The 25,813-nt window shown below is 46.2% G+C and overlaps 2 protein-coding genes across 3 annotated transcripts in view; both read left to right on the top strand.

Moving 5' to 3' along the window:
* STX5 (syntaxin 5) overlaps positions 1–13,149 on the top strand; it is a 29,145-nt gene extending 15,996 nt beyond the window's left edge. For both annotated transcript variants that reach the window (XM_043452801.1, XM_043452802.1), the window contains one exon: positions 12,399–13,149. In XM_043452801.1, the coding sequence (XP_043308736.1) occupies positions 12,399–12,558 (160 nt within the window). In that variant the 3' untranslated portion in view covers positions 12,559–13,149. The remainder of the gene's footprint in view (positions 1–12,398) is intronic.
* An 877-nt stretch (positions 13,150–14,026) lies between these two features.
* NXF1 (nuclear RNA export factor 1) lies at positions 14,027–25,703 on the top strand. The gene is made up of 21 exons (XM_043452800.1): positions 14,027–14,697; positions 17,932–18,115; positions 18,329–18,488; positions 19,173–19,256; positions 19,365–19,469; positions 19,593–19,673; positions 19,775–19,844; positions 19,994–20,082; positions 20,207–20,314; positions 20,474–20,583; positions 22,390–22,426; positions 22,894–22,962; positions 23,066–23,121; positions 23,251–23,358; positions 23,475–23,533; positions 23,639–23,754; positions 23,881–23,923; positions 24,513–24,585; positions 24,894–25,076; positions 25,209–25,269; positions 25,383–25,703. The coding sequence occupies exons 1-21, from the start codon at positions 14,670–14,672 to the stop codon at positions 25,419–25,421; spliced, it is 1,863 nt and encodes a 620-aa protein (XP_043308735.1). The 5' UTR covers positions 14,027–14,669; the 3' UTR covers positions 25,422–25,703.
* The last annotated feature ends 110 nt before the right edge of the window (positions 25,704–25,813 follow it).

Raw genomic sequence — 25,813 nt, 5'->3', positions numbered from 1 at the left:
AAATTGAATCAGTAATTTAAAAAAATTTTATTTGCTTAGTTTTGGCTATGCTGGGTCTTCATTGCTATGGGTGGGCTTTCTCTAGTTGTGGTGAGCAGGGGCTACTTTCTCTTTGCAGTGTGAAGGCTTCTCATTGCAGTGATTTTTCTTGTTGTAGAGCATGGGCTCTAGAGCCTGCAGGCTTCAATAGTTGTGGTACACTGGCTTAGTTGCCCTGCAGCTTGTGAAATTTTCCCAGACCAGGGATTGAACCCATGTTCCCTGAATTGGCAGGTAAATTCTTTCCACTGGACCACCAGGGAGATCCTGAATCAGTAATTTTTAAAAACTTCCAACAAAAGTCCAGGACCAGATGGCTTCACAGGTGAAGTCTACCAAATGTTTAGAGAAGAGTTAATACCTATCCTTTTCAAATTATTTCAAAAAACTGCAGAGGAGGAAATGATTCTAAACTCATTCTACAAACCCAGCACCACCCTGATGCCAAACCAAAGATATCACAAAACATAAAGTTACAGGCCAGTATCACTGATAAAACATGATGCAAAAATCCTCAACATAATACTAGCAGACAGGATCCAACAATGCACTAAAAACACGTACCATGATCAAGTGGGAATATTTATTCCAGTGATGCAGGGATTTTCAGTATCTATAAATCCATCAATGTGATATACTACATTAAATAAATTGAAGAAAAAAATATATGATCATCACAGTAGATGCAGATAAAAGATTTTGACAAAATTCAGCATCCATTTATGATAAAAAAAAAAACCTACACAAGTGGGGCATAGAAGGAACATACCTCAACATAACAAAGGCCATATATGATAAGCCCACAGTTAACACCATGCTCAGCGGTGAAGAGCTAAAAGCATTTCCTTGAAATCAGCTACAAGAATGCTCATTCTCAATATTATATTACCCAACATAGTATTGGAAGTTCAAGCCACAGCAATCAGAAGAAGAAAAAGAAATGAAAGGAATCCAAATTGTAAAAGAAGAAGTAAAACTGTCACTGTTTGCAGATGACATGATTCCATACATAGAAAGTCCAGAAAGCTACTAGAGCTCATCAATAAATTCAGGTGAGTTGAAGGATACAAAAGTAATTCACAGAAATCTGTTTCATTTTTATCTACTAGCAGCAAACTATAGGAGAAATGAAAGAAACTCATTTAGAGTTGCATCCAAGAGAATACCAAGAAATAAACTTAAGGCAGTAAAAGAACAGTACTTGGAAAACTGTAAGACACTGATGAAAGAAACTGAAGGGGACACAAATAGATGGAAATGATACACCATGTTCTTGGATTGGAAGAACTGGTATCGTTAAAATGACCGTACTACTCAAAGCAATCTACAGATTCAGTGCAATCCCTATCAAAATACTAATGGCATTTTTCATAGACTAGAGCAAGTCATTTAAAATTTGTATGGAAACACAAAAGACTCACAGTATCCCAAACAGTCTTGAGAAAGAACAGAGCTTGAGATGTCCTGCTCCCTGTCTTCAGATTGCACTACAAAGCCACTGCTGTAACTCCGATTACTATTAGAACAGTGTGGTGTGGTACCGAAACAGAAATGGGCTTCCCCAGCACCGCGGTGAGAAACCGGTTGGACCCCTGGGTTGGGAAGATCCCCTGAAGGAGGAAATGGCAACCCACTCCAGTATTCTTGCCTGGAAAATCCCCTGGTCAGAGGAGCCTGTTGGGCTATAGTCCATAGGGTCACAAAGATTCAATGCAACTGAACATATCCTGTGAAACAAAACAGACATCAGTGAAACAGAATGAGAGCCCAGAAATAAATGCACATACTTATGGTCAATTAATCAATGACAAAGGAAGTATGAATATACAATTAAAGAGACAGTCTCTTTAATAAGTAGTGCTAAGGAAACTGGATAGCTGCATGTAAAGGGATGAAATTAGAGCATTTTCTCACACCATAAAGTAAACTCCAAGTGTGGGAACTCCCTGGTGGTCTAGCAGTTAGGACTCAGCACTTAACACTGCCAGGGGCTGGGGTTTGATCCCTGGTCAGGATCCAAGGTCCTGGAAGCCATAAGGTGTGTCAACAAAAAAAGTAAACTTAAAGTGGATTAAAGACCTAAATGTAAGGCCAGAAACCATAGAAATGCCTAGAAGAAAACACAGGCAGAATACTCTTTGACATAAATCATGGCAATATTTTTTTGCATCCATATCTTAAAGCAAACAAAACCAAAAGTAAACAAATGGGATTTAATCAAGGTTTTGCACAGCAAAGAAAACCATTGACAAAATAAAAAGATTACCTACTGACTGGGAGAATATGTTTGCAAATGATACAACTGATGGGTTAACATACAAAATGTATAAATAGCTCATGCACCTCAACATCAAAAAATCAAGCAACCTGATTTAAAAAAGGAGCAGAGGAACTTCCTGGCAGTCAAGTGGTTAAGACTCCACACTCTAAGGCAGAAGGTACAGTTCGATCCCTGGTTGGGTAGCTGGGATCCCTCATGCTGCATAAGCCGGCCAAAAAGAAAAAGAGCAGAAGACTTGAATGGACATGTTTCCAAAGAAAACATACAGATGGCCAGCAGGCATCCGAAAAGATGCTTAACATCATTAATCAGCCAGTCAGTCAGTTCAGTCGCTCAGTCGTGTCCAATTCTTTGCGACCCCATGAATTGCAGCACCCCAGGCCTCCCTGTCCATCACCAACTCCCCGAGTTTACTCAAACTCATGTCCATTGAGTCGGTGATGCCATCCAACCAGCTCATCCCCTGTCATCCCTTTCTCCTGGCCTCAATCTTTCCCCACATCACGGTCTTTTCAAATGAGTCAGCTCTTCCCATCAGGTAGCCAGAGTATTGGAGTTTCAGCTTCAGCATCAGTCCCTCCAATGAACACCCAGGGCTGATCTCCTTTAGGATGGACTGGTTGGATCTCCTTGCAGTCCAAGAGACTCTCAAGAGTCTTCTCCAACACCATAGTTCAAAAGCATCAAAACTTCAGCGTCAGCTTTCTTCACAGTCCAACTGTCACATCCATACAGGACCACTGGAAAAACCATAGCCTTGACTAGACGGACCTTTGTTGGCAAAGTCATGTCTCTGCTTTTTAATATGCTGTCTAGGTTGGTCATAACTTTCCTTCCAAGGAGTAAGCGTTGTTTAATTTCATGGCTGCAGTCACCATCTTCAGTGATTTTGGAGCCCCAAAAAATAAAGTCTGACACTGTTTCCACTGTTTCCCCATCTATTTCCCGTGAAGTGATGGGACCAAATGCCATGATCTTAGTTTTCTGAATGTTGAGCTTTAAGCCAACTTTTTCACTCTCCTCTTTCACTTTCATCAAGAGGCTTTTTAGTTCCTCTTTACTTTCTGCCATAAGGGTGGTGTCATCTGCATATCAGGTTATTCATATTTCTCCCATCAATCTTGATTCCAGCTTGTGCTTCTTCCAGCCCAGTGCTTCTCATGATGTACTCTGCATATAAATTAAATAAGCAGGGTGACAATATACAGCCTTGATGTACTCCTTTTCCTATTTGGAACCAGTCTGTTGTTTCATGTCCAATTCTAACTGTTGCTTCCTGATCTGCATATAGATTACTCAAGAGGCAGGTCAGGTGGTCTGGTATTCCCATCTCTTTCAGAATTTTCCACAGTTTATTGTGATCCACACAGTCAAAGGCTTTGGCATAGTCAGTACAGCAGAAATAGATGTTTTTCTGAAATTCTCTTGCTTTTTCGATGATCTAGCGGATATTGGCAATTTGATCTCTGGTGCCTCTGCCTTTTCTAAAACCAGCTTGAACATCTGGAAGTTCACGGTTCACGTATTGCTGAAGCCTGGCTTGGAGAATTTTGAGCATTACTTTACTAGCGTGTGAGATGAGTGCAGTTCTGTGGTAGTTTGAGCATTCTTTGGGATTGCCGTTCTTTGGGATTAGAATGAAAACTGACCTTTTCCAGTCCTGTGGCCACTGCTGAGTTTTCCAAATTTGCTGGCATATTGAGTGCATCACTTTCACAGCAGCATCTTTCAGGATTTGAAATAGCTCAACTGGAATTCCATCACCTCCACTAGCTTTGTTTGTAGTGATGCTTTTTAAGGCCCACTTGACTTCACATTCCAGGATGTCTGGCTCTAGGTGAGTGATCACACCATCATGATTATCTGGGTCATGAAGATCTTTTTTGTACAGTTCTTCTGTGTATTCTTGCCACCTCTTAATATCTTCTTCTTAATATCTGCTTGCCACCTCTTAATATCTTCTGTTATATCTTCTCTTAATATCTGCTTCTGTTAGGTCCATACCATTTCTGTCCTTTATCTAGCCCGTCTTTGCATGAAATGTTCCGTTGGTATCTCTAATTTTCTTGAAGAGATCTCTAGTCTTTCCCATTCTGTTGTTTTCCTCTATTTCTTTGCATTGATTGCTGAGGAAGGCTTTCTTATCTCTCCTTGCTATTCTTTGGAACTCTGCATTCAAATGAGAATATCTTTCCTTTTCTCCTTTGCTTTTCACTTCTCTTCTTTTCACAGCTATCTGTAAGGCCTCCTCAGACAACCATTTTGCTTTTCTGCATTTCTTTTCTTTGGGGATGCTCTTGATCCCTGTCTCCTGTACAGTGTCATGAACCTCCATCCATAGTTCATCAGGCACTCTCTATCAGATCTAGTCCCTTAAATCTATTTCTCACTTCTACTCTATAATCATAAGGGATTTGATTTAGGTCATACCTGAATGGTCTAGTGGTTTTCCCTGCTTTCTTCAATTTAAATCTGAATTTAGCAATAAGGAGTTCATGATCTAAGCCACAGTCAGCTCCCAGTCTTGTTTTTGCTGATTGTATAGAGCTTCTCCATCTTTGGCTGCAAAGAATATAATCAGTCTGATTTCAGTGTTGACCGTCTGGTGATGTCCATGTGTAGAGTCTTCTCTTGTGTTGTTGGAAGAGGGTGTTTGCTATGACCAGTGCGTTCTCTTGGCAAAACTCTATTAGCCTTTGCCCTGCTTCATTCCGTACTCCAAGGCCAAATTTGCCTGTTACTCCAGGTGTTTCTTAACTTCCTACTTTTGCATTCCAGTCCCCTATAATGAAAAGGACATCTTTTTTGGGTGTTAGTTCTAAAAGGTCTTGTAGGTCTTCATAGAACCATTCAACTTCAGCTTCTTCAGCATTACTGGTTGTAGCATAGGCTTGGATTACCATGATATTGAATGGTTTGCCTTGGAAACGAACAGAGATCATTCTGTCATTTTTGAGATTGCATCCAAGTACTGCATTTTGGACTCTTTTGTTGACCATGATGGCTACTCCATTTCTGAGACATGCAAATCAGAACTACAATAAGACATCACCTCATACCTGTCAGAGTGGCTATCATCAAAAAGAACACAAATAAATTGTAGCAAGGGTAATGAAGAAAAGGGAACCCTTGTGCACTGTTGGTGGGAATATAAATTGGTGCAGCCACTGTGGAAAACAGTAGGGAGGTTCCTCAAAAAAGTAAAAATAGAACAACCCTATTTATTGTCCAGCAATTCCACTCCTGGGTATATATCCAAAGAAAATGAAAACACTAGTTTGAAAAGATACACTCACCCCAGTGTTCACAGCAGCACTATTTAGAATAGCCAAGATATAGAAGCCTTCTAAGTATCCATCAACTGATGAATGGATAAGGAAGTGTGGTAAGTGTATACAATGGAATACTCTCAACCATAAAAAAGAAAGAAATGTTGCCATTTGCAACAACTGTTGCAACAGTGAATAGATTTGGAGTGCAATAGGCTTAGTGAAATAAGTCAGAGGAAGACAAATACTGTATGATAATCACTAAATGTGGAATCTGAAAAATAAGACAAATTAGTGAATATGACAAAAAAGAAACTAAAAAAAAAGAAAGAAAGAAACTGACTCAGATATAAGGAACAATTTAGTGGTTGCCAGTAGGGAGGGGCACCATGGGGATAGGGGATTAAGAGTTACAGGCTACTCTGTATAAAGTAAATAAGCTACTAGGATATATTGTACAGTTTAGGGAATATAGCCAATATTTTATAATAACAGTAAATGCAGTATAACCTTTAAGAATTGTGACTCACTGTGTGGTACATCTCAAACATATAATATTTTTTTTCAGACATATTTTAAATCAGCATCAATTTTTAAAATGAAAAAAAAGTGAATGAATATAACAAAACAGAAGCAGACTCCTATAGAGACAAACTAGTGGAACTCTTTTCTGAATTTCTTACAATATTGCTTTTGTCTTATGTTTTGGTTTTTTAGCCACTAAGCATGTGGGATCCTAACTCTGTGACCAGGGATCAAACCCACAGCCCCTGTGTTGGAAGGCAAAGTCCTAACCACCAGGGAAGTTCCTATAATAACTTTAAATGCAGTATAACCTATAAAAATTTTTTTTGTTTTACACCTGAAACTAATGGAATACCTTAAGTCAGCTATACCTAATTATAAATGTATATTTTTTCCTGTTAAAAAAAATATGAGGGTTTCTGGAAGTCCACTGCCCTCACATCTGTGGAGTCAGAATCTCCAAGTGTGAGGCCAGGAACCTGTTTTTTCACCTTGCCCAGTTCTTCAGGCTACTTCAGTGTCCTCAGTTTGGCAAGAAGAAAGGCTATTAGCAGAGGACCTCAAGAAGGGAAGGTGTGGGACTTTTGAGCACTCCGCAGGTTGACACGTGCCCGTAGCTTGCTCTGAGGCCTTCAGGCAGCGCCCTGGTCCTGACGGTCCTTCACTGCCCCACAGCACCAGCAGAGTTCTTTTACTCTTGGCTGTTGATCCGGTGAAACTGGGTGAACACCTCCCTCCGTGAAAGCGGATTTCCCAACATTGATCCATCAAGCAGCGTCACGTATTCTATTGGGCAATTTAAAAGCGCTGTGAAGACAGCTCTCTTGGTCCTAGAATCAGGAAGATTGACTCAGTCTTACCTGGTTCACCTGAGATCTGGGGAATCCCTTGCTGAATTAGGCCATAAACACTAGAGCTCTTCAGGTGACAATGTATTTTGAATATTAAAATATTATAGATTCAAAGAATCAGATCTGTAAAAGATGTTTGTATTCTCTCCCCAATGTATATGTTTAAAATTGTTAGAGTTAGGGACTTCCCTCGGAGAAGGCAATGGCAACACACTCCAGAACTCTTGCCTGGAAAATCCCATGGACGGAAGAGCCTGGTAGGCTGTGGTCCATGGGGTCGCTAAGAGTTGGACGTGACTGAGCGACTTCACTGTCACTTCACTTTCATGCATTGGAGAAGGAAATGGCAACCCACTCCAGTGTTCTTGCCTGGAGAATCCCAGGGACGGGGGAACCTGGTGGGCTGCCGTCTGTGGGGTCACACAGAGTCGGACACGACTGAAGCGACTTAGCAGCAGCAGCAGCAGCAGGGACTTCCCTGGAGGTCCAGTGGCTAGGACTGCAAACTTCCCATTGGATTTGGTCCCTGGTTTGGGAACTAAGATCCTCCATGGTTGTGTGTGTGGGTGGGGGTGAGTGAGTGTGTGTGTGTGTGTGTGTGTGTGTGTGTGTGTGTGTGTGTGCACGCTCTCACTCAGTCATGTCTGACTCTCTTTGACCCTGTGGACTGTAGCCCACCAAGCTCCTCTGTCCTTGGGATTTTCCGAGCAAGAATACTGGAGTGGGTTGCCATTTCCTCCTCCAGGGCATCTTCCCAGCCCAGGAATCCAACCAGCATCTCCTGCATCTCCTGCCTGCATTTTGGGCAGATTCTTTACCGATGAGTCATCGGAGAAGCTCAGCAAAAAAACAAAAACCTGAAAGCCTTTTTTAAAAAAAAAAAATTATTTATTTATTTTTGGCTGCTTTGGGTCTTCATTGCAGCAGACAGGATCTTTCCTTTAGATTCGGGGGCTGGGTGGTTGAGATGTGCTGGCTTAGTCACCCCGTGAAGTGAAAATGATAGTGCCAGTCGCTCAGTCATCTCTAACTCTTTGTGATGCCCATGGACTGTAGCCCACCAGGCTCCTCTGTCCATGGAATTCTCCAGGCAGAATACTGGAGTGGGTTGCCATTCCCTCCTCCAGGGGATCTTCCTGTCCCAGGGACTGAATCCAGGTCTCCAGCCCGGAGCACGTGGGATCTTAATTTCCCAACCAGTGATAGAACCAGGGTCCTTGGCACTGACAGCATAGAGTTCTAACCACTGGACCATCAGGGAATCCCCTGGAAGATGGATTCTTAGCCACTGGACCCCCAGGGAAGTCCCTGAAAGCCTTTTATAGACAAACAAAAATAGAATTACAGTATATATACACCTTGACAACTAATCTTCCTTGAAAGAGTGTCATAAGTATTTTTCAGTGTTAGTACTTATTTGTTCATTGGTTTAGCAAACATTAGTTGTTGCTGCTGTGAGCCAGTCCTCTTGGATCTGGGGGTGGGGAGAGAACACAGGAGGCGGTGAACCGGTGCTGGGTGCAGAGAGTGAGATTTGTTCCGGACATCTTGAGCGAGCTCACACTTCAAGGGACAGCCAAGAGGCATGGTTTGATGCTCGGAAAAGAGAGGGCTAAGCTAGAGATAAAGGATGTAGGAGTCAGCAGCTTCTTGTTGAAACCGTGGAGATAAATGAGACCACCCAGGGACAATGGGCAAAGTGAGAATAAGGCCCGAATAGATCCCCATGGATTCCAGGTGTACCTGGGGAAGGCAAGAATCTGTCCAAGAGACTGAAGTTTTAGGGAGATGAGAGAAAAAGGCAAAGAAATGTGTCCTTAGAAGCTGAGGTGGAAAGAATTTTAGGGAGGAAGGAGTGGTTATGTCTTGGTGCCCCTGAGAAAGAAATGTGAGTTAAGGATCCTCAGGTGTTACTTGCACCAGGGGGCTTGGATTAACTGGATCAGTGCCAGCAGGTTCAGTTGAGTGGCTCAGAAGCAATCCGGCAGTAGATTGAAACATAAAAGGAAAATAACAAGGGAGAAAATTTGTGGGCAACAATATGAACAAGAAATTGAAATTCTAAAAGGATGGCATTTTTACAGTAGACACAGATACTCTTGTGTTTGCTTCCTGCAAATGACAGTGGATCTGGATTTTAGCACTCTCCTGAGAAACCACTGATTTATTCCAGATTTCTTGCAGGAGACCCAGTTTGATTCCTTGGTAGGGAAGATCAGCTAGAGAAGGGATAGGTTACCCACTTCAGTATTCTTGGGCTTCCCTTGTGGCTCAGCTACTAAAGAATCTGCCTGCAATGCGGAAGTCCTGGGTTCGATCCATGGGTTGGGAAGATCCCCTGGAGAAGGGAAAGGATACCCACTCCAGTATTCTGGCCTGGAGAATTCCATGGACTGTATAGTCCATGGAGTCGAAGAGTCGGACACAACTGACTTTGACTTTCTCTACCTGTAGTCTCCTGGGCCCTACCCTAGAATGTGAGATCTAAGAATTTGCCTTTTTTCTGCCCCCTGGCTTTGCTGCTCAGGTTCTGGGATCTTATTCCCTGACCAGAGATCCAACCTCAGCAGTGAAAGCCCTTGAGTCCTAACCACTGGACTATCAGGGAATTTCCAGAATTTGCATTTTTGAGGAATTTCCTAGTGGTCCAGTGACTAAGACTGGGTGCTTTCACTGCTGTGGGCCCGAGTTTGATCCCTGCATGGGAAACTAAGATCGCAAAAGCTACTCACCACGGCCAAAAAAAAAAAATTCTTGCATTTTTGAGATGCTCAACAGGTGATTCTTATTTTTTCTAAGGTATAAAAAATGCTACTGATCTAGAGTTTCTTGTGTTACTCGGTCATTTTCCTTTTCCCTCCAACTTGTAGATTAAAAAATTTCAAACAACAGAAAACTTGGGAGGATGGCAGAAGCGACATCTATAATGATTCACCTAGGTGCACCAACTGTTGACTTTTTATCACATTTACTTCCTCTCACCTTTTTTTTTTTTTTTTTCCTGAATCATTTAAAAGTAGGTGCAGGGTCTGGGACCAGAGGGAAGTTCAAGAACAAGGGGACATATGTATATCTTTGGTTGATTCATGTTGATATACAGCAGAAACCACCACAACACTGTAATTATCCTCCAATTAAAAATAAATAGGGACTTCCCTGGTGGTCCAGTGGCTAAGACTCTGCACTCCCAGTGCAGGGGACCTGGGTTCAAATCCCTCGTCAGGGAACTAGATCCCACATGCTGCAACTAGGACCTGGTGCAGTCAAATAAATATTTAAAAATAAATAAAGACGATAAATAAATAAACAAGGCTGTGTGCATGTAAAAAAAAACAAGTAGGTGCAAATATCATGACAGTTTTTCAAACATCATGTGTTATCCCCAGATACTTCAGCAAGCATCTACCAAGAATAGGTATTTCTCCTGAACAGCCACAATACCATTATCAAACCTAAGAAATTGAACACTTCTCCAACACAACCCAATAATCAATCCATACTCAAATTTTCCCAACTCTTTGAAAAAAATTTAACCTTTTCCTTTCAATTTTAAGATTTAGACAACTTTCATACATTCAATTGTTGTGTCTCTTTAGTCTGCCTTTTTTAGTGTGTGTGATAATTTACTTTTTTTTTTTTTTAAGAGACTAGTACCTCTTATACAAAGTCATACACATGTTTTGTTTGATGTTTGTCCCTCTGATTAAATTTAAGTTCAGTAGTTTCAACCATCCCTGCAGGCAGTCATATCAGTAGACTCTTGATGAAGTTATCTCTTTATTGGTGATACCTTGTTTGGTCTCTTGTTCAAGGTGGTGACTGTCAGACATCAGTGGAGTGACACTTTGAGTCCCCTGTGCACTATTTGTCCCTATGATTAAGTTCAGTACTTTTGTAGGTGATCACATCAGGAGGCACTTGATGAGGTTATCTCTTTATTGGCCCCCTGGTGATCCTTGCCTGATTCCTTTGAGAGTGTGTGTGGCAAAATGGTCATTTTCTAATTTGCTCATTCCTTCTACATTAATTAGTTTATATTCTTCCATAAAGAAGGAACTTCCTCACTTTAAAATTACTATTGAGTGATAGTAACTTCTTCCCTTGTGCTAGTTTTCATTCACGGACTCCCATTTCAAATCTTATATATGCCAGATTGCATTCATTGTTCTTCCATTTTTGTTAAGTGAAGCCATTATAATTGCCAATATAAATGAGCTTTATTGGGTAGGAGATGACAAGTGCATCCACACTGAGTAATGTAATTATACCAAAAACTAGGGAACCTAATACTTTAGCCTCCCTGATATAAATAGGCAGTCATGTAGAATCCAGGCTTCTGTATTTGGACAGATTAGGTTGTCATACTCCTGACCACCTTACCAGGACCGTGGGCTTGCAGCCACTGGCCCAGCCTTCCCTCTCACTTTCTTCCTCCATTACCAGGCCCCACCAGCTTTTTTGACCTCACAGCTCCCAACGTCCCTGCTCCCAGCGACTCCCTTTGCAAAGACCAGGGTTTATATTTGGCTTTTAGGATTGCATATGCAGAGTAGCTGGGAAATGTTTGATTTTCCTCAGCAGTGTCTCAAGAGATTGCCATTCTTCTGAGGACTTCTCTATACCCTGAGAGACATGTTCTAATACAGGGGGCTTTTCTCATCCCTTGACTTTCTGTCCATATCATCAATTTCTTCCTTTCTCACTCAGAATGCTTCCTTTCTCACTTAGAATGAGGGTTTCCTGACCATGATTTTCTGTGACCTTTTCCCCCTTATTACAAATCAGTACTGTCGATTAGAGGCTTTCCAGGTGGCCCTAGTGGCCTGTCCATGCAGGAGACACAAGAGATACAAGTTCAAGTCCTGGGTTGCGGACATCCTGTGGAGAAGGAAATGGCAACCGGCTCCAGTATTGCTGCCTGGAAAATCCCTTGGACAGAGGAGACTGGCTGGCTTCAGTCCATGGGGTTGCAAAGAGTTGGACACAACCGATGAGCAAAAAATTATAATATGTAGACATTTTGGATTCTCTTAGTATGGGTTGGGCACTTTATATAACTCATTGGAGCCTGATAGCAAACCTAGGATTTGTGTTATCCTCATTTTTTCTTTTCAGTTTTTCTTTTCATTTTTCCTTTGCAGTTGAGGAAAATGAGACTTGAGGTTAAATGCGTGGCTTAGGTTCATTAGCTAGTAAGTTGCAGAGCCAAGACTTGTTTATATCACCCTTCCAGAGCTTTTTCCTCTATGTGTTCATGCTGAATGACTTCAGTTGTGTCTGACTCTGTGGGACCCATGGACTATAGCCCTTCAGGCTCCTCTATCCAAGGGATTTTTCAGGCAAGAATATATACATACATAAAAAATACAGTTCAACAGCATTCTTTTTAATCCAACATCTTTCTCTTTCCCCTCCTCCCGAACCTATCCTCAGGATCGACGAGAATGTGCTGGGAGCCCAGCTGGACGTGGAGGCCGCCCACTCAGAGATCCTCAAGTACTTCCAGTCGGTCACCTCCAACCGGTGGCTCATGGTCAAAATCTTCCTCATCCTCATTGTCTTCTTCATCATCTTTGTGGTCTTCCTTGCCTGAACCCTGTCCACTCTGAGGCACTCCGTGGGGGTTTGGAACCCTTCTGGGAGGGCAGGTGGCCAGAGCTGCCACTGAGCCTGTGCAGGGTGCTTGGGAGAAGGGCCCTGTTTCCTTGGAACTGCTAAGAATGACCACTGCCCTCTGTCCCCCACTCCTTGCCTCTGGCCACCCAGCCCTCCCCTCACCACCCTCCAGCCCATGAAACACTCACGGTTCTGGATTTGGACTCTGCTGTGAAGTGGCTGGAAAGGAGCAGAGGCCAACTGAGGGGCTCGTCGGGGAGATTGTCTCCACCAGGAGATTTTTATAAACCCTCCCCAGCCTGTTGCAAAGGGAACTTTGGCAGCAAGGGGAGATGATGCCTTTCCCCACCTTCCTGAGAGCGAGGAGAGGAAGTGAAACTGCCCCAGGGACCAACTTTCCCATTTGGGTTAGAATTTGACTTCTTCTTCCTCTCTTTACCACATGAGGCAGGGGGCCCTGAGCCCCTCGGCGGCCTGCACAACCCCAACTCTGGCTGCAGGTGACTCTCAATCTGCCAAACGTGCTGCAGCCCATTTTCTCCCAATTACAGCAAGACTGTCAGCCTCACTAGCCATGTCGTCATTTTCTGGGTGGGAGCGCCGAAGAAGGGCCTAGGCAGAAATGGAGGGAGCCTGCTGCCCAGTATTACAACTGAAAGGGCTGGACTGATGACCCTCAGGGGCCAGGCTTTGGGCTCCATGCACACAGCTGCTTCCAGCAGGCATAACCAAGTGCAGCAGTATTTAATTATCATGAAAATTCCCTTCAAAGCAGGGTACACGATCCCAGAGTGGGTCTCTGATTAGTGGTAACTTCCAGGACCATCTCCAGAAGTATTGACCTGTTTCATCTGCATCCTCCAGTCCCACCATTCTCCTTGGGCTGGATGAAGCAGGGGTTCTGCCTGCTGCCAGGAGTGAAAGGTGAAGAATTTGTTCCCAGCTCCAGCTGAGGCTCTTGGTCCCCTTGAAGCCCCTCACCAAATCCAAGCCAGTCACAGGAGAATGAAGTAGAGATCCGCCTGGAATACCTACCCTCCAGGAAAGTCAATATGCTTGTCAGTCCTGACCAGGACCCACAGCCACATCATTCTGAGGTCACTGAAGTACCCCCATTTCATACACCCCCAAGGAAGCTCAAGCTATAGTGACAACAATCACACTGGGCTGGCTGTAGTACCTTCGGGGTGGGGGCAGTAGTTATCTAGGAGAGCCCTGGCCTTAGCCCTGGCATTTTAGTATTTCCTCTCCCTTTGACCTGTGTTCAGGGGATGCTTTTGCTTGCATCTTAACTGTTTAGTTGACACACGATGTGGGTTTAAGCACAGCACATCGATGGTGGGTGGGGCGATCTGTGAAGACGATCACAGCCTGACAAATGCAGTTTTTCTCATTTGACTCAGCAACTATTGGGGGGGGGGTCGTTGCATAGATGGAAATTTATTTCATATTTGCCGAGTTCCTGGTACGTGCTAGGTATGGTACTGAGCCAGGCGCTGGAGGAAAAAAAAGCCATGAATTAGTCAACTCCTTGCTCTCTTGGAGCTTACCTTTTAGTTTTCTATTTCATTTTATAGGCGAGGAAAGCAAGGCATAGATCTGTAGAAGGCAAAGGGCTGAGCTGAGACTTAAGCCCAGGCTGGATCCTCCTACGGGTCTTGGAGCCGCCACTCCAAGGCACTGCTCTCCCATTTCTCAGAAGCCCTTCTTGTGGCCCTACTTCCCTTTTTCTGTTTGAGCTCTGGGGTGCAGTGGCCATCTCTGCTTCAGCGCCAACCTTGGAGGTGCTGCCTACGATGAAAGCAGGGGACAGGTGCGAGTACTAATCAGAGGGATCAGTAAACTAATCAGTACTGGGCGGGGCGTCGGCTCCAAGCCCCGCCCCAGTGTCTCTGCTGGTCGAATGCGCACGCGCGTCTCCCAGTGGCTCCGCCTATCATCGTGGGACGTCGGCAGCGCGCGACGCGGTCTCCTTATAAATGCGGTGGTAGCCGGCGTAGGAGCACTTCGGCCTGGAGCGCCTTGGCATTCGGACGTTTGGCTAGGTAGCGGCCCGCGAGGCAGCCCGCCCCTGCTTCTAGCTGTGCCATGGCGGACGAGGGGAAGTCATACAACGGTCAGTGCTGGTCCTTGAGCCGGGGAGAGGGGCGATCTGGAGCTTCGCCGGGTAGCGCCGGCCTAGGCCGCAGCGCCGGGGCGGGAGGCCGCGAGGGGCCGGGTGTCCGCGGGGAACGGCGGTGGGTGGCGCGGGCCCGGGGCGAGGCAGTCCGGGCCGTGGCTGAACTCGAGGGTGGGTGCCCGGCTCGTTGACCCCAGAATCCTGGCGTTGTGAGCACCTGCGGCTCGGAGCGGGTGGCTTGGCGGTGGGGTGACTGGATTCCTTTGAATTTTGTGGGTGGTGGATGCCTGTCAGTTCAGTTTGGCGGCTATACTAATGTGAGTCAGTGCCCTGTTCTTGGGCTACCGGTGCCCTATTTTCTACCGTGCGTCCAGTCGGTCTTGCCCCCTCCCCCACCGTCCTCAGCTTTGGCTTAATATTTTAGACCTACACATTAACTCAGTGTTCTAGCCAGAACACTACATTGGGTTTAGGTCCAGAGTAGTGGTTAGGAGCACACAACAGCCAAGGTTTCAATTCTGAGTTGGCCATGCCAATCTTGTGTGAGTTAAACCCTCAGGCCTGATTTTCCACCCCCTTAAGGAGGATAAAAACAGTACCTGTCTCCTAAGTTTGTGTGTGTGTGTGTGTATGAAACAAGATCGTGTGTGTTGAGCGCCTGACATCGGATAAAGGTCTCAATAAATGTTAATTCTCAGTAAATGTTAACTGCACCTTCTAGTGGTTTATTTTTTCCCTAGGGTCATTTCATGAGATTCAATGTTTGTGGAGTACAATGCATTAGACCTTTGGGGAGAATCGTAGGTCTCTTTTTAAGAAACCATTTCTACACACCAAGGTTGAGAGGAACATATTCCTGGAGAACATTCAAGGACCCTTGGTGAAGCACCCTAACTGCCACTAGAACCTGAATTCAGGAGTTGTCTCCCGAGTTAAGAGGCATTTCTGACCAAGGAAACTAAGAGTTCACTCCTTGAACTTCAGAGTTTGAGAATAAGATTTATAAAAGAAACCATTAGATTGATCATATTTGTAATTGATGTTTGTCCTCTATAGGCAAAAGGAGTATTGATTACTGGAAGTTAATGTAATCATCATGATTGGTTTACCTGGATTTGAGAGAGGTCACTTGGGGTTAAGTGGATGTGGGTGGGCAGACAGCAGATTTCAGGTGACTTTTTGGAGAGTGAGTTGTGTCCAGTTACACTTGGGTCACTCGCACTTCAACATTTACTTCAGAGTGGCAGTTTTTTAGTATGGTTGATTTACAACATTATGTTAGTTTTCAGGTATGACATGAAAGTGAACATAGTGATTCAGTATTACGATAGATTATACTCCATTGAAAGTTATTACAAAATAATGGCTGTCACTCCCCATGCAATAATATATCATTGTTGCCTATCCATTTTATACTGAGTAGTTGGTATCTCTTAATCCCATAACCTTATCTTGCACCTCCTGCTTTCCCTCTCCCCACTGATAATGGCGAGTTTGTTATCTATATCTGTGAGTCTGTTTCTGTTTTGCTAAATATGTTCGTTTTAGTTTTTACATGTGATATCATACAATATTTGTCTTTTTCTGTCTGACTTATTTCAATAAGTATAATAACCTCCAAGTCCATTCATGTTGCAGTGGCAAGATTTCATTCTTTTTTATGGCTGAGTAGTATTTCGTTATGTGTGTGTGTATGTGTATCCACCACATCTTCTTTATCCATTAGTCCCTTGATGGACATTTGGGTTGCTTCCATATCTTGCCCACTGTAAACAGTGTTGCTATGAACAATGAGATGCAGGTATCTTTTTTATTGACCTGAAAACAAGTGAAGCTCATATGTATTCTTCCCTTTTTGTTAGTTTTGATGCTTTTTTAAAAAAATTTTTATATTGGAGTATAGTTGGTTTACAGTGTTGCGTTACTTTCAGATGTACGGCAAAGTGATTCGGTTATACAGGTATCTATTGTTTTTCAGATTCTTTTCTCATGGAGGTTATTACAGAGTACTGGGTAGAGTTCCCTGTGCTATACAGTAGGTCCTTGTTGATTATCTATTTCAGATGTAGTAGTGTGTAGATGTTAATCCCAACTTTCTCATTTATGCATGTATCTTTTTTGATTAGCACTTTTTGTTTTTTTCTGGACGTATAATTGGAGTGGATTTGCAGGATCATATGGTAGTTCTAGTTTCAGTTTTTTGAGGCGAGAACAAGACTTAAGCCTTTAAATTGGTTGTATTTGTAACTGACATTTGTGCTTTACAGGCAAAAGAACTATTGTTTACTGAAAGCTGATGTAATCATTGTGATCAGCTTTTCAAGATGTGATCAAATTTTGAGTAGGGGTAGTCTTAGAGAATGAATTTATGGTTACCAGGGAGAGGTGGGTAGGGAAGGGACAGATTGGGAGTTTGGGATGGACATGTACACACTGCTATGTTTAAAATGAATAACCAACAAGGACCTACTGTATAGCACAGGGAACGCTGCTCAGTATTCCATTAATAATCTATTTGGGAAAAGAATCTGAAAAAGAATAGATACATGTATAGGTATAACTGAATCACTGTTATACACCTGAAACTAACACAATATTATTAATCAGTTATACTCCAATGTAAAATAAAAAGTTAAAAAGATTTTTTTGAGTGGGATTAAGTAGATTTGGAAGGCTGAGAAAAGCAGACTTCAGGTGACTCTCAGGAGTCTGAGTTGTATCCAGTTGCACTTGAGACACTCACTTCCACATTCTCCTTCTCCTTTCTCTAGTTCTAGTTTCTGCTTCACTTTTCTAAAAAGACATCACACAGTTTTCCAGTCACTGATGTTGCCACCTCACGGAGAGGGTTCTTTCCCTGGACAGGCAAAGGAGTTTGCACAGAGGTGGCCTCTGTGGTGACTGTGTATCTCATCTGATAGTGCAGGGTGCTGGGTAGTGTGATTGCCAAGCAAGGTAGCTGAACCAGTGGTGTATTTTCTTCTCTTCTTTTATAAATATTCGAATATTTATTTGGCTGCGCCAGGTCTTAGTTGTGGCACAGGGATCTTTTTTTTTTTTTTTTAATTGTGGCATGCGAACTGTTAGTCAAGGCATGTCGAATCCAGTTCCCTGACCATGGGTCAGACTCAGGGCCCTCTGCGTTGGGAGCGGGGAGTCTTAGCCACTGGACCACCAGTGAAGTCCCTCCAGTGATGTATTTTCTAATTTTTGTTCTGTTTCCAAACCCAGAGCACGATGATCGAGTTAGTTTCCCTCAAAGAAGAAAGAAAGGCCGGGGCCCTTTCCGGTGGAAGTCTGGCGAGGGGAACCGGAGGTCTGGAAGAGGGGGCTCCAGCGTTCGGTCCTCTCGCCTGGAGGACGACGACAGAGACGTGGCGATGAGCGATGTCCAGGATGCTCCCCGAGTACGATAGTAAGTAACCAGTTGGTCTGGTTTGAATTTCTCGGCCCCCTCATTTATGTGGCCTTCACTGCCCATGTCATTTCTCTTCCCACCTGGAAGGGAGAGAAATGCCAGGACCAGCTTCCTGGTAGTTGATAGCCGTGGTCCTGATAACAGTGCAGGAAGATCTTTGAGAAGACATTCGTAACCTTTGTGAATGTTTTATTCTCTCCTTCCCCACAGCACCCCCTATGCTGCACGACCCAACCGTCGGGGTGATAACTGGAACGAGCGCACTCGAATTCATGTTACTCTGCCCCTGCGGAGAGATCGGACTGCTGCAGAGAGGGGAGGGGCTGGCACCAGCCAGGATGGGACGTCCAAGAACTGGTTTAAGATTACAGTGAGTATCTTTTTTTTTTTTACAGTGAGTATCTTGGAGCTACATGGAGCAGGGGAGCTAAGGGGCTGGGCTCAGAGTTAAAGTGTTTACCTCTCATGTTACAAAATCAGCTGTTTACTCCACAGTCAGGGAACCATTCTTGCTGCTAAGAATCAATATCTTAGAACATCTGTGAGCAGCTTCAGAAAAGAAGGGGGGCAGCAGGATGGGAAGGCCATGAAAGGGAAGTGTGATAATTGTGGTTGGTGGGTGGAAGAGCTCCTTCAGATGTGAGGAGCTGAGTGTGGAGTGGAGGGCCCTTGAGTTCTCTGAAAGGCAGGTAGGTTATAAATGATGTCTTAGAACTTGTAGAATCAAACATTTGCATCCTTTGAGGAATAATTATAAATGGACAGAAAAGGGGTTAAGGAGTTCATATTTGGCTTGAGTAGAATACTCTTTATTTTTTGGCTTCACTGTGCAACCTGTGGGATCTTAGTTCTCCGATCAGGGACTGAATTTCTAGCAGTGGAAGCTCAGAGTCCTAACCACTGAAGCAGCAGGGAATTCCCAGAAAACTTTTAAATTGACGATTTCTCCAGAAAGTCTTTTAGAGCTTGGCAGATGCGCTGAAAGGAGCACTGGAGGGGTCTGCTGTTCTTTTAGTGACATGTTGTTCCTGTCTCTTCTCCTTCTCTCATCTAGATCCCTTACGGCAGGAAATATGACAAGTCATGGCTCCTGAGTGTGATTCAGAGCAAGTGCAGTGTCCCTTTTACTCCCATTGAGGTAAGAGAAGGCCAGAGTGGCTGACTGCACACCAAGGAGGGTGGAGGTACCAGCTGGGCTGGAGGCTCTGGGCTCCAGGTCTAATGCCCTTGTTCCCTCGTCTTGCAGTTTCACTATGAAAACACACGGGCCCAGTTTTTTGTGGAGGACGCCAGTACTGCCTCTGCACTGAAGGCTGTTAACTATAAGATTTTGGATCGGGAGAACCGCAGGGTGAGTATGAAGGGCCTGGTTTGGTTGGGGGTGGGGACTGGTGCTCAGGGCATAGACTGGGTCTTGGTCCTGAGGCTCAGGCCTTCCTGGAGTTCACCCTGTCCGTGTGTGTTTCCCCTGCAGATATCTATCATCATCAACTCCTCTTCTCCACCCCATTCTGTGCAAAATGAACTGAAGCCAGAACAAGTAGAGCAGCTAAAGGTGAGGCCGGCACCTGAGTCTTAGGGGTTCCCCCTTCCCCCCCTCCCCGCCCCCCCCCCAACAACTCCAGTGACCACTGAACCCTCTGTCTTCCTCTGCAGCTGATCATGAGCAAACGATACGATGGCTCCCAGCAAGCACTTGACCTCAAGGGCCTCCGTTCAGACCCAGGTACAGGTCGGATACAGGTTGATTCTGCCTCACCCATTCTTAGATTGGTGGAGACAGAGGGGGATCTGCGAGCAGGGGAAATCTGAGGGTGCTGTAGGGGGCATGCTGGCCTGGGCAGGCCCTCTCAGACTTCCCTTTGCTTCCTGCAGATTTAGTGGCCCAGAACATTGACGTTGTCCTGAACCGAAGAAGCTGCATGGCAGCCACCCTGCGAATCATCGAAGAGAACATCCCTGAGGTGAGGCCTTTGTCCCACTAGGTGGGAGGAAGCAGGGTCGGGTACGTAGGATGGGGTCGGGAGGCAGGTTTGTTTCTCATCCCCTGGCCAGTGGTGATTCCTCTAAATTCTTCTCTCCCCACAGCTATTGTCCTTGAACTTGAGCAACAACAAGCTCTACCGGCTGGATGACTTGTCCAGCATTGTGCAGAAAGCACCCAATCTAAAGACCCTAAATCTCTCTGGAAATGAGGTGAGTTTGAGAGCCGGGCTGTGTTTGGATAGGGTGGGCAGAGGTGGAGAGAGCTTGTTCATGGCAGCAAAAGGCAGGGAGGGCATTTAAGAGATGAGGATGCGGGTGGGGGGGATCTAGCTGGCTGTCTTTACGAACATGTCTTTCCTGCCTTTGCAGCTAAAGTCTGAGCGGGAGTTGGACAAGATCAAAGGGCTGAAGCTGGAAGAGCTCTGGCTTGACGGAAACACCCTGTGTGACACCTTCCGAGACCAGTCCACCTACATCAGGTCAGTTATAAGCTTTATCTCCCCTCCTGGGGACCTTCACCCCCTGGGAGGCTGAGCGGATGCACCCTGACCACTGCCCGTCTGCAGGAGATGTGCAGCCCTCAGCTGGAACCACCTGTCCTTGGGGAGGATCGCGTGTTCCTCCATTTTGTCTGCCCGTGACCCCTAGCTTTGCCCCAGGCCTCCTTTCCTTTCTTCTCAGCTGACTGCCTGTCTGCTGGTTCTGTGGCCTTTCTCCTTCCTTCCTGAACACAGCCTTCTCTAGACTCTCCCTCCCCTTTTGTTTCAAGAAGAGCATCTCCCTTTCTCTACCATGACCAGGGGGTGTCTTGCATATTACATCCCCATACGTGGAGTTGCTTTGAGCCAAGAGCCTGGTAACCCCTGGGCAGGGGAAGCCCTCCCTCCCTGGGACTTCCTGCTGATGGGCCTTCCCCGCTCTGTCCGGTGACAGCCCCTCTTGCCCTGTTGCCAAGAGGGGCTCAGTTCTCACAATCACTTTGCCCAAGGTTACTGCCTGGGTTTTCCTGCCCATGCTGAGGTTGAGGCCTCCTGGTGGCTGGTGCCATGCACTCTGTCGCTCTTGCCCAAGGCTGTGAGCTGGGCCCTCCCTGGAGGAGAAACCTGGGTTCCCTAAGACACGTGACCAGAGCCGGGGCCCCGCCAGCAGGCGAGGGAATCCCAAGGCAGGTGCTGGGCGTGGAGGCCACGGGGGCGTAGGCTATCCAGGAGACAGAGAACTGACCCTCTCTGGGGGCGCTGCCCCTCCCTCACTCCACACCTCACATCACCCTGCTTGGCCCCGGAGGATGGCTGGTTAGCCAGAGACGGGTAAGATTCCTCAGGGAAGGAACAACCTAAGACAGGCACAGTCGCAGAGGGGCCATCAGGAGAGAACTTGGGGGCCAACAGTGGTGGGGCACAGACCCTCACCCCCCCAACTTTGCAGGGGCCTGAACCCTCACCCCTTCGGAGGGAGATCTCCTGCCCCCATGGCTGCTTTGCTGCCCACGCCCAGCTCAGATCGGGACCCAGGTAGCAGACAGACACCTGGCCAATAGCAGCTGCCCTCTCACCACAGCAAAGATGGTTTCTCACTTCCTCCTTGGACCATAGGGAGAAGGGAGCCGAAAGAGACGGCTGTGTCGGGCGCCTCTGGCCCTTTGTTCTCCCTGGTCTTTCTAAATGACTCTCCACCATCTTGTGCTGTTGCTTTGTCTCTGCTTTCTCTTTCCTTTCTCTCTTTCCTCGCCTGAATCTCCCCCATATCTTCTTTGCCCCCTCCTCTCCTTCCTTTTCTCTCTCCTCTCCCCTCTCTTCCTCCTTGGCCTCTCCTCTTCCCAAGCCTTGCTCGTCTCCCTGCCCCAACATCCTGTGCCATTTCTGTGGTGTGTTCTGGTCTTGGCCACGGCCAGACCTGGCAGAAGTGATGGATACCTGTTGAGGCAGCGGAGCCCTGGGCTCCCACCCCATTCCCTCCTCCCGGGGCTGCACAGGTGAGTAGGTGGAAGGTAAGGGGGTCAAGGACGGAGAAGAGGTCCTGGCTTAATGCCTGGGCTGGGAGTGCTGCTCCTGCAGTGCTCGGAGTCAGGCAGAGAGCGTCGTCCTTCAAGGCAGTGATTTTTGGATGCCCCAGATGAGGTGGGGAGTGGGGTTATTTTTCCTGGAGCTCAGAGGCTGGGGAAGAGTGAGAGCAAAGGAGGATGGGCTGGGCTGTCCCTCGGGCACGGGTGTTTTTGCTCCTAGAGCAGCCCAGGAGGCACAGTGGCTCTGAAACATTACTTACTTATGTCCTGTTCTTGACAGCGCCGTTCGAGAGCGATTTCCAAAACTACTACGACTGGTGAGTACCTAATTTTTTTTATTCTCTTCTGAGGAGCATAGCCACCCTCAATACGATCACTAATTTGGGGATATGGAGCCCTTTAATAATATAGCAAAGATTTCATATATATATTAACAAAGGTTATAATCCTTCTCCCTAGAAAAATGCCTGTAGATGATAGTTGCATCTATCAGGATTCATAGACCTCTTTCCATTTCTTTCTCTTACTTGACCTCTGACCTTTTACCCTTAGTTCTCCCATCTAATTACTCATCCAGCCTTTAAAAAAAAAAAATTTATTTGGCTCCGCTGGGTCTTAGTTGCGACCTACCAACTCTTAGTTACAGCATGTGGGATCTAGTTCCCTGACCAGGGACTGAACCCAAGCCCCTGCATTGGGAGTGGGGAGCCTTAGCCCTGGACTGCCAGGGAAGTCCCTCATCTAGCCTTCTTTCACATCATCGTCTTTCACTTCCTTTCTGCAGGATGGCCATGAGTTACCCCCACCAATTGCCTTTGATGTTGAAGCCCCCACGACGTTACCACCTTGCAAGGTAAGTGGTGGGATGGCATCTGGGGGGCACAGAGCTAGAACTCATGTTGGGAGGAGAGTCCTGGTACCATGGTCCTGTTTGATTGCAGTCTGTTTGATTCCAGGGAAGCTACTTTGGAACAGAGACCCTGAAGAATCTGGTCCTGCACTTCTTGCAGCAGTAAGTATCTTGGGTGTCCTGAGGCTGGGGTGCTGTGGGCTAGCCCCAGCAGCTCAGTCTTGGGAGCTGTCAGTCCCTTTGTGGATCCAGCTTGTGGAGCTCAGCCCTCCCCTCTGGTTTGCCCCACAGGTACTATGCGGTGTATGACTCGGGAGACCGGCAGCGGCTCTTGGACGCCTACCATGACGGAGCCTGCTGCTCCCTGAGCATTCCTTTCACCCCCCAGAACCCTGCCCGGTGAGTAGCACATCCCAGGACCTGCCCAGGACCAGACTTGCTCAGCAGACACTGGCCGGCACGTGTGGCATCGCCATTGCTCTGACCACTGCCTCTTTTTCTTCTTATTCACCCAGAAGCAACTTGGCCGAGTACTTCAAGGATAGCAGGAATGTGAAGAAGCTTAAAGACCCTAGTAAGTGTGTGACGAGAGCCAAACAGGTTGGGAGAAGGTTGGGAAGGAGACAGTCTGGGCTCAGTGTGTGGCAGCTCCTAACCTCGGCTTCTCCTCCTCCCACAGCCCTGCGGTTCCGACTGCTGAAGCACACACGTCTCAACGTGGTGGCCTTCCTTAACGAGTTGCCCAAAACTCAGCATGACATCAATTCCTTCGTGGTAGACATAAGTGCACAGACAGTAAGCACTTATTTCTCCCTTGACAGAAGTGTGGATTTGGGGAAGGGGCAGTCCTTAAGCGGCAAGGAGGGACTTGGGCTTTGCTGGGAGCCTACATGGTAACTGATGTTGCTGCTTCTCTTTCAGAGCACATTGCTGTGTTTCTCTGTGAATGGAGTCTTCAAAGAAGGTAAGTATCTTTGGAGTCCTGAGTTTGTGGAGTGGTCTCCCTGTCCCAGCCAGTCATTCTGAACACTCTCAACTTCCCAGCTCCCTTCTCTTCTTCCCTGACCACCTTCTCCCATTCTGCCCCCAAGCCTGTCCTCACCTGTCTTTCCTGTCTGGGCTATGGAACAGCCTGAGGATAGGAGGACACAGACTTTGGAGGCAGACAGTTCTGAGCTTCCATCCCCAACCTTGGTCCTCTTGTGTCTGTGAGCAATTTATATTACCTCTGAACCTGACTGTTTGTAAAAGAAAGGGATTCATAATAGGCATCTCATTACGTGTTTGGGGAGTAAGTGAAGTGATTTATAAAGTGCCTGACACAGGGCCTGGCCCACAGATACAAATAAATAACTAGTGGGATAAAAGTGTTACTATTGTCCTCTCTAACCTCTGACACTCCTCCCTGCTCTGCCCATCTGTGCACACAGAGTCACCCCTGTTTGGCCTGCTTAGGGTTCTCTGTATCAAATCAGTCTTATGATTTTTGAGAAGCTGTTTGAAAACATAAAGCATGAATGACTGACGGGTCATCACCATTGTTATCATTGCAGTGGATGGAAAGTCTCGGGACTCCTTGCGAGCCTTTACCCGGACGTTCGTCGCTGTTCCTGCCAGCAATTCAGGGTGAGTGTCTGACTTACCACATTGGGTCCCAGTCCTAATGCATGGCTGCCACTGTGGCAAAGTGGTTTAACAATATTCACTACCTAAGTCTGTTGTGAAGGTAGGTAAATGAGGGTTGGGGAAGAATGTATAATTCCAGTCTGCTTGGTAGATAATCCCATATGTGGAATCCATGGGAAAGGGAGTAAATGATAAAGGAAACTTGTGGGTATTGAAAGATTCTGAGTGTCGAGTGAGAATAGAAATGATGTCGGGAGGATGAGGTTATCTTGTCTGTCCAGCTGTCTAAGGTGCTTTTTGTCTCCAAGGTTGTGCATTGTCAATGATGAGCTGTTTGTGCGGAATGCCAGTGCTGATGAGGTCCAGAGAGCCTTTGCCATGCCTGCACCCACACCTTCCTCCAGCCCCGTGCCCACCCTCTCCCCAGAGCAGCAGGAAATGCTGCAGGCATTCTCAACTCAGTCTGGCATGAACCTTGAGTGGTCTCAGAAGTGAGTACTGAGCATGTGTAGGAAGTGGGGTAAACTCAGGTAGTGCTGGTGGTGAAAAATAAGTGCCCCTAAAATTTTTAAAGCCAAAACTTAGTAGTTCTAACGGAGGTGCCTGTTCTTCCCCTACTCCAGGTGCCTTCAGGACAACAACTGGGACTACACCAGATCTGCCCAGGCCTTTACTCATCTCAAGGTAAGATTTGAAAATAGGTGGCAAAGAGAGCGTCAGGCCTTCAAGAGGGTCAGGTAGGCTTGGGGAACGGCATGGACCACCTGGCTCTAGTGACCTTTTTATGTTTCTTTAAGGCCAAGGGCGAGATCCCAGAAGTGGCATTCATGAAGTGATCCATAGTCGTGCCCCAGAAGACCCCTGTAAATAGTCCCCAGACGTACTGATGTCCCTTCTCCGGCCCGAGGCCGCCCTGTGACTGTGACCGAGGAGGGAGGGCTGCTGGATCCTTCTCCTCACCTGCCTTCTGGAAGCCTCCAGAAGATTGAGCCTCCCTGGTGCCAGGAAGCCAAAGCTTACTTTGTAGAACTGACACTAAAATACCCGAAGGACTTAGGTGCTTTGTGTACTTAACCCCAGGATCCTCCCTACTTTTTAAGATAAAGAATGGTATTGTATTTGGTGTCCAGCTGCTGAGTTATTTTAGCCTTACCCTTCACAGGCGTGGGCGGGACCGAGGGATGGGGCTGAAGGACTCTGGTGGTGGGGCGGGGCTAGCTGGCAGGAA

This window comes from Cervus canadensis, chromosome 29, assembly GCF_019320065.1.
Source record: "Cervus canadensis isolate Bull #8, Minnesota chromosome 29, ASM1932006v1, whole genome shotgun sequence".
In the NCBI taxonomy this organism is placed as follows: Eukaryota; Metazoa; Chordata; class Mammalia; order Artiodactyla; family Cervidae; genus Cervus; species Cervus canadensis.
The sequence above is the reverse complement of the archived record's forward strand: the minus strand, read 5'-3'. Positions and strand labels throughout refer to the sequence as shown.

What these genes read in the sequence shown, in the direction of transcription:
- NXF1 (XM_043452800.1), top strand. Translation starts at nt 14,670, where the DNA reads ATGGCGGACGAGGGGAAGTCATACAACG. An exon ending in GATGCTCCCCGAGTACGATA is followed by an intron (nt 18,116 to 18,328) that starts GTAAGTAACCAG and finishes CCTTCCCCACAG; the next exon opens with CACCCCCTATGCTGCACGAC. An exon ending in ACCCCCCAGAACCCTGCCCG is followed by an intron (nt 23,359 to 23,474) that starts GTGAGTAGCACA and finishes TTATTCACCCAG; the next exon opens with AAGCAACTTGGCCGAGTACT.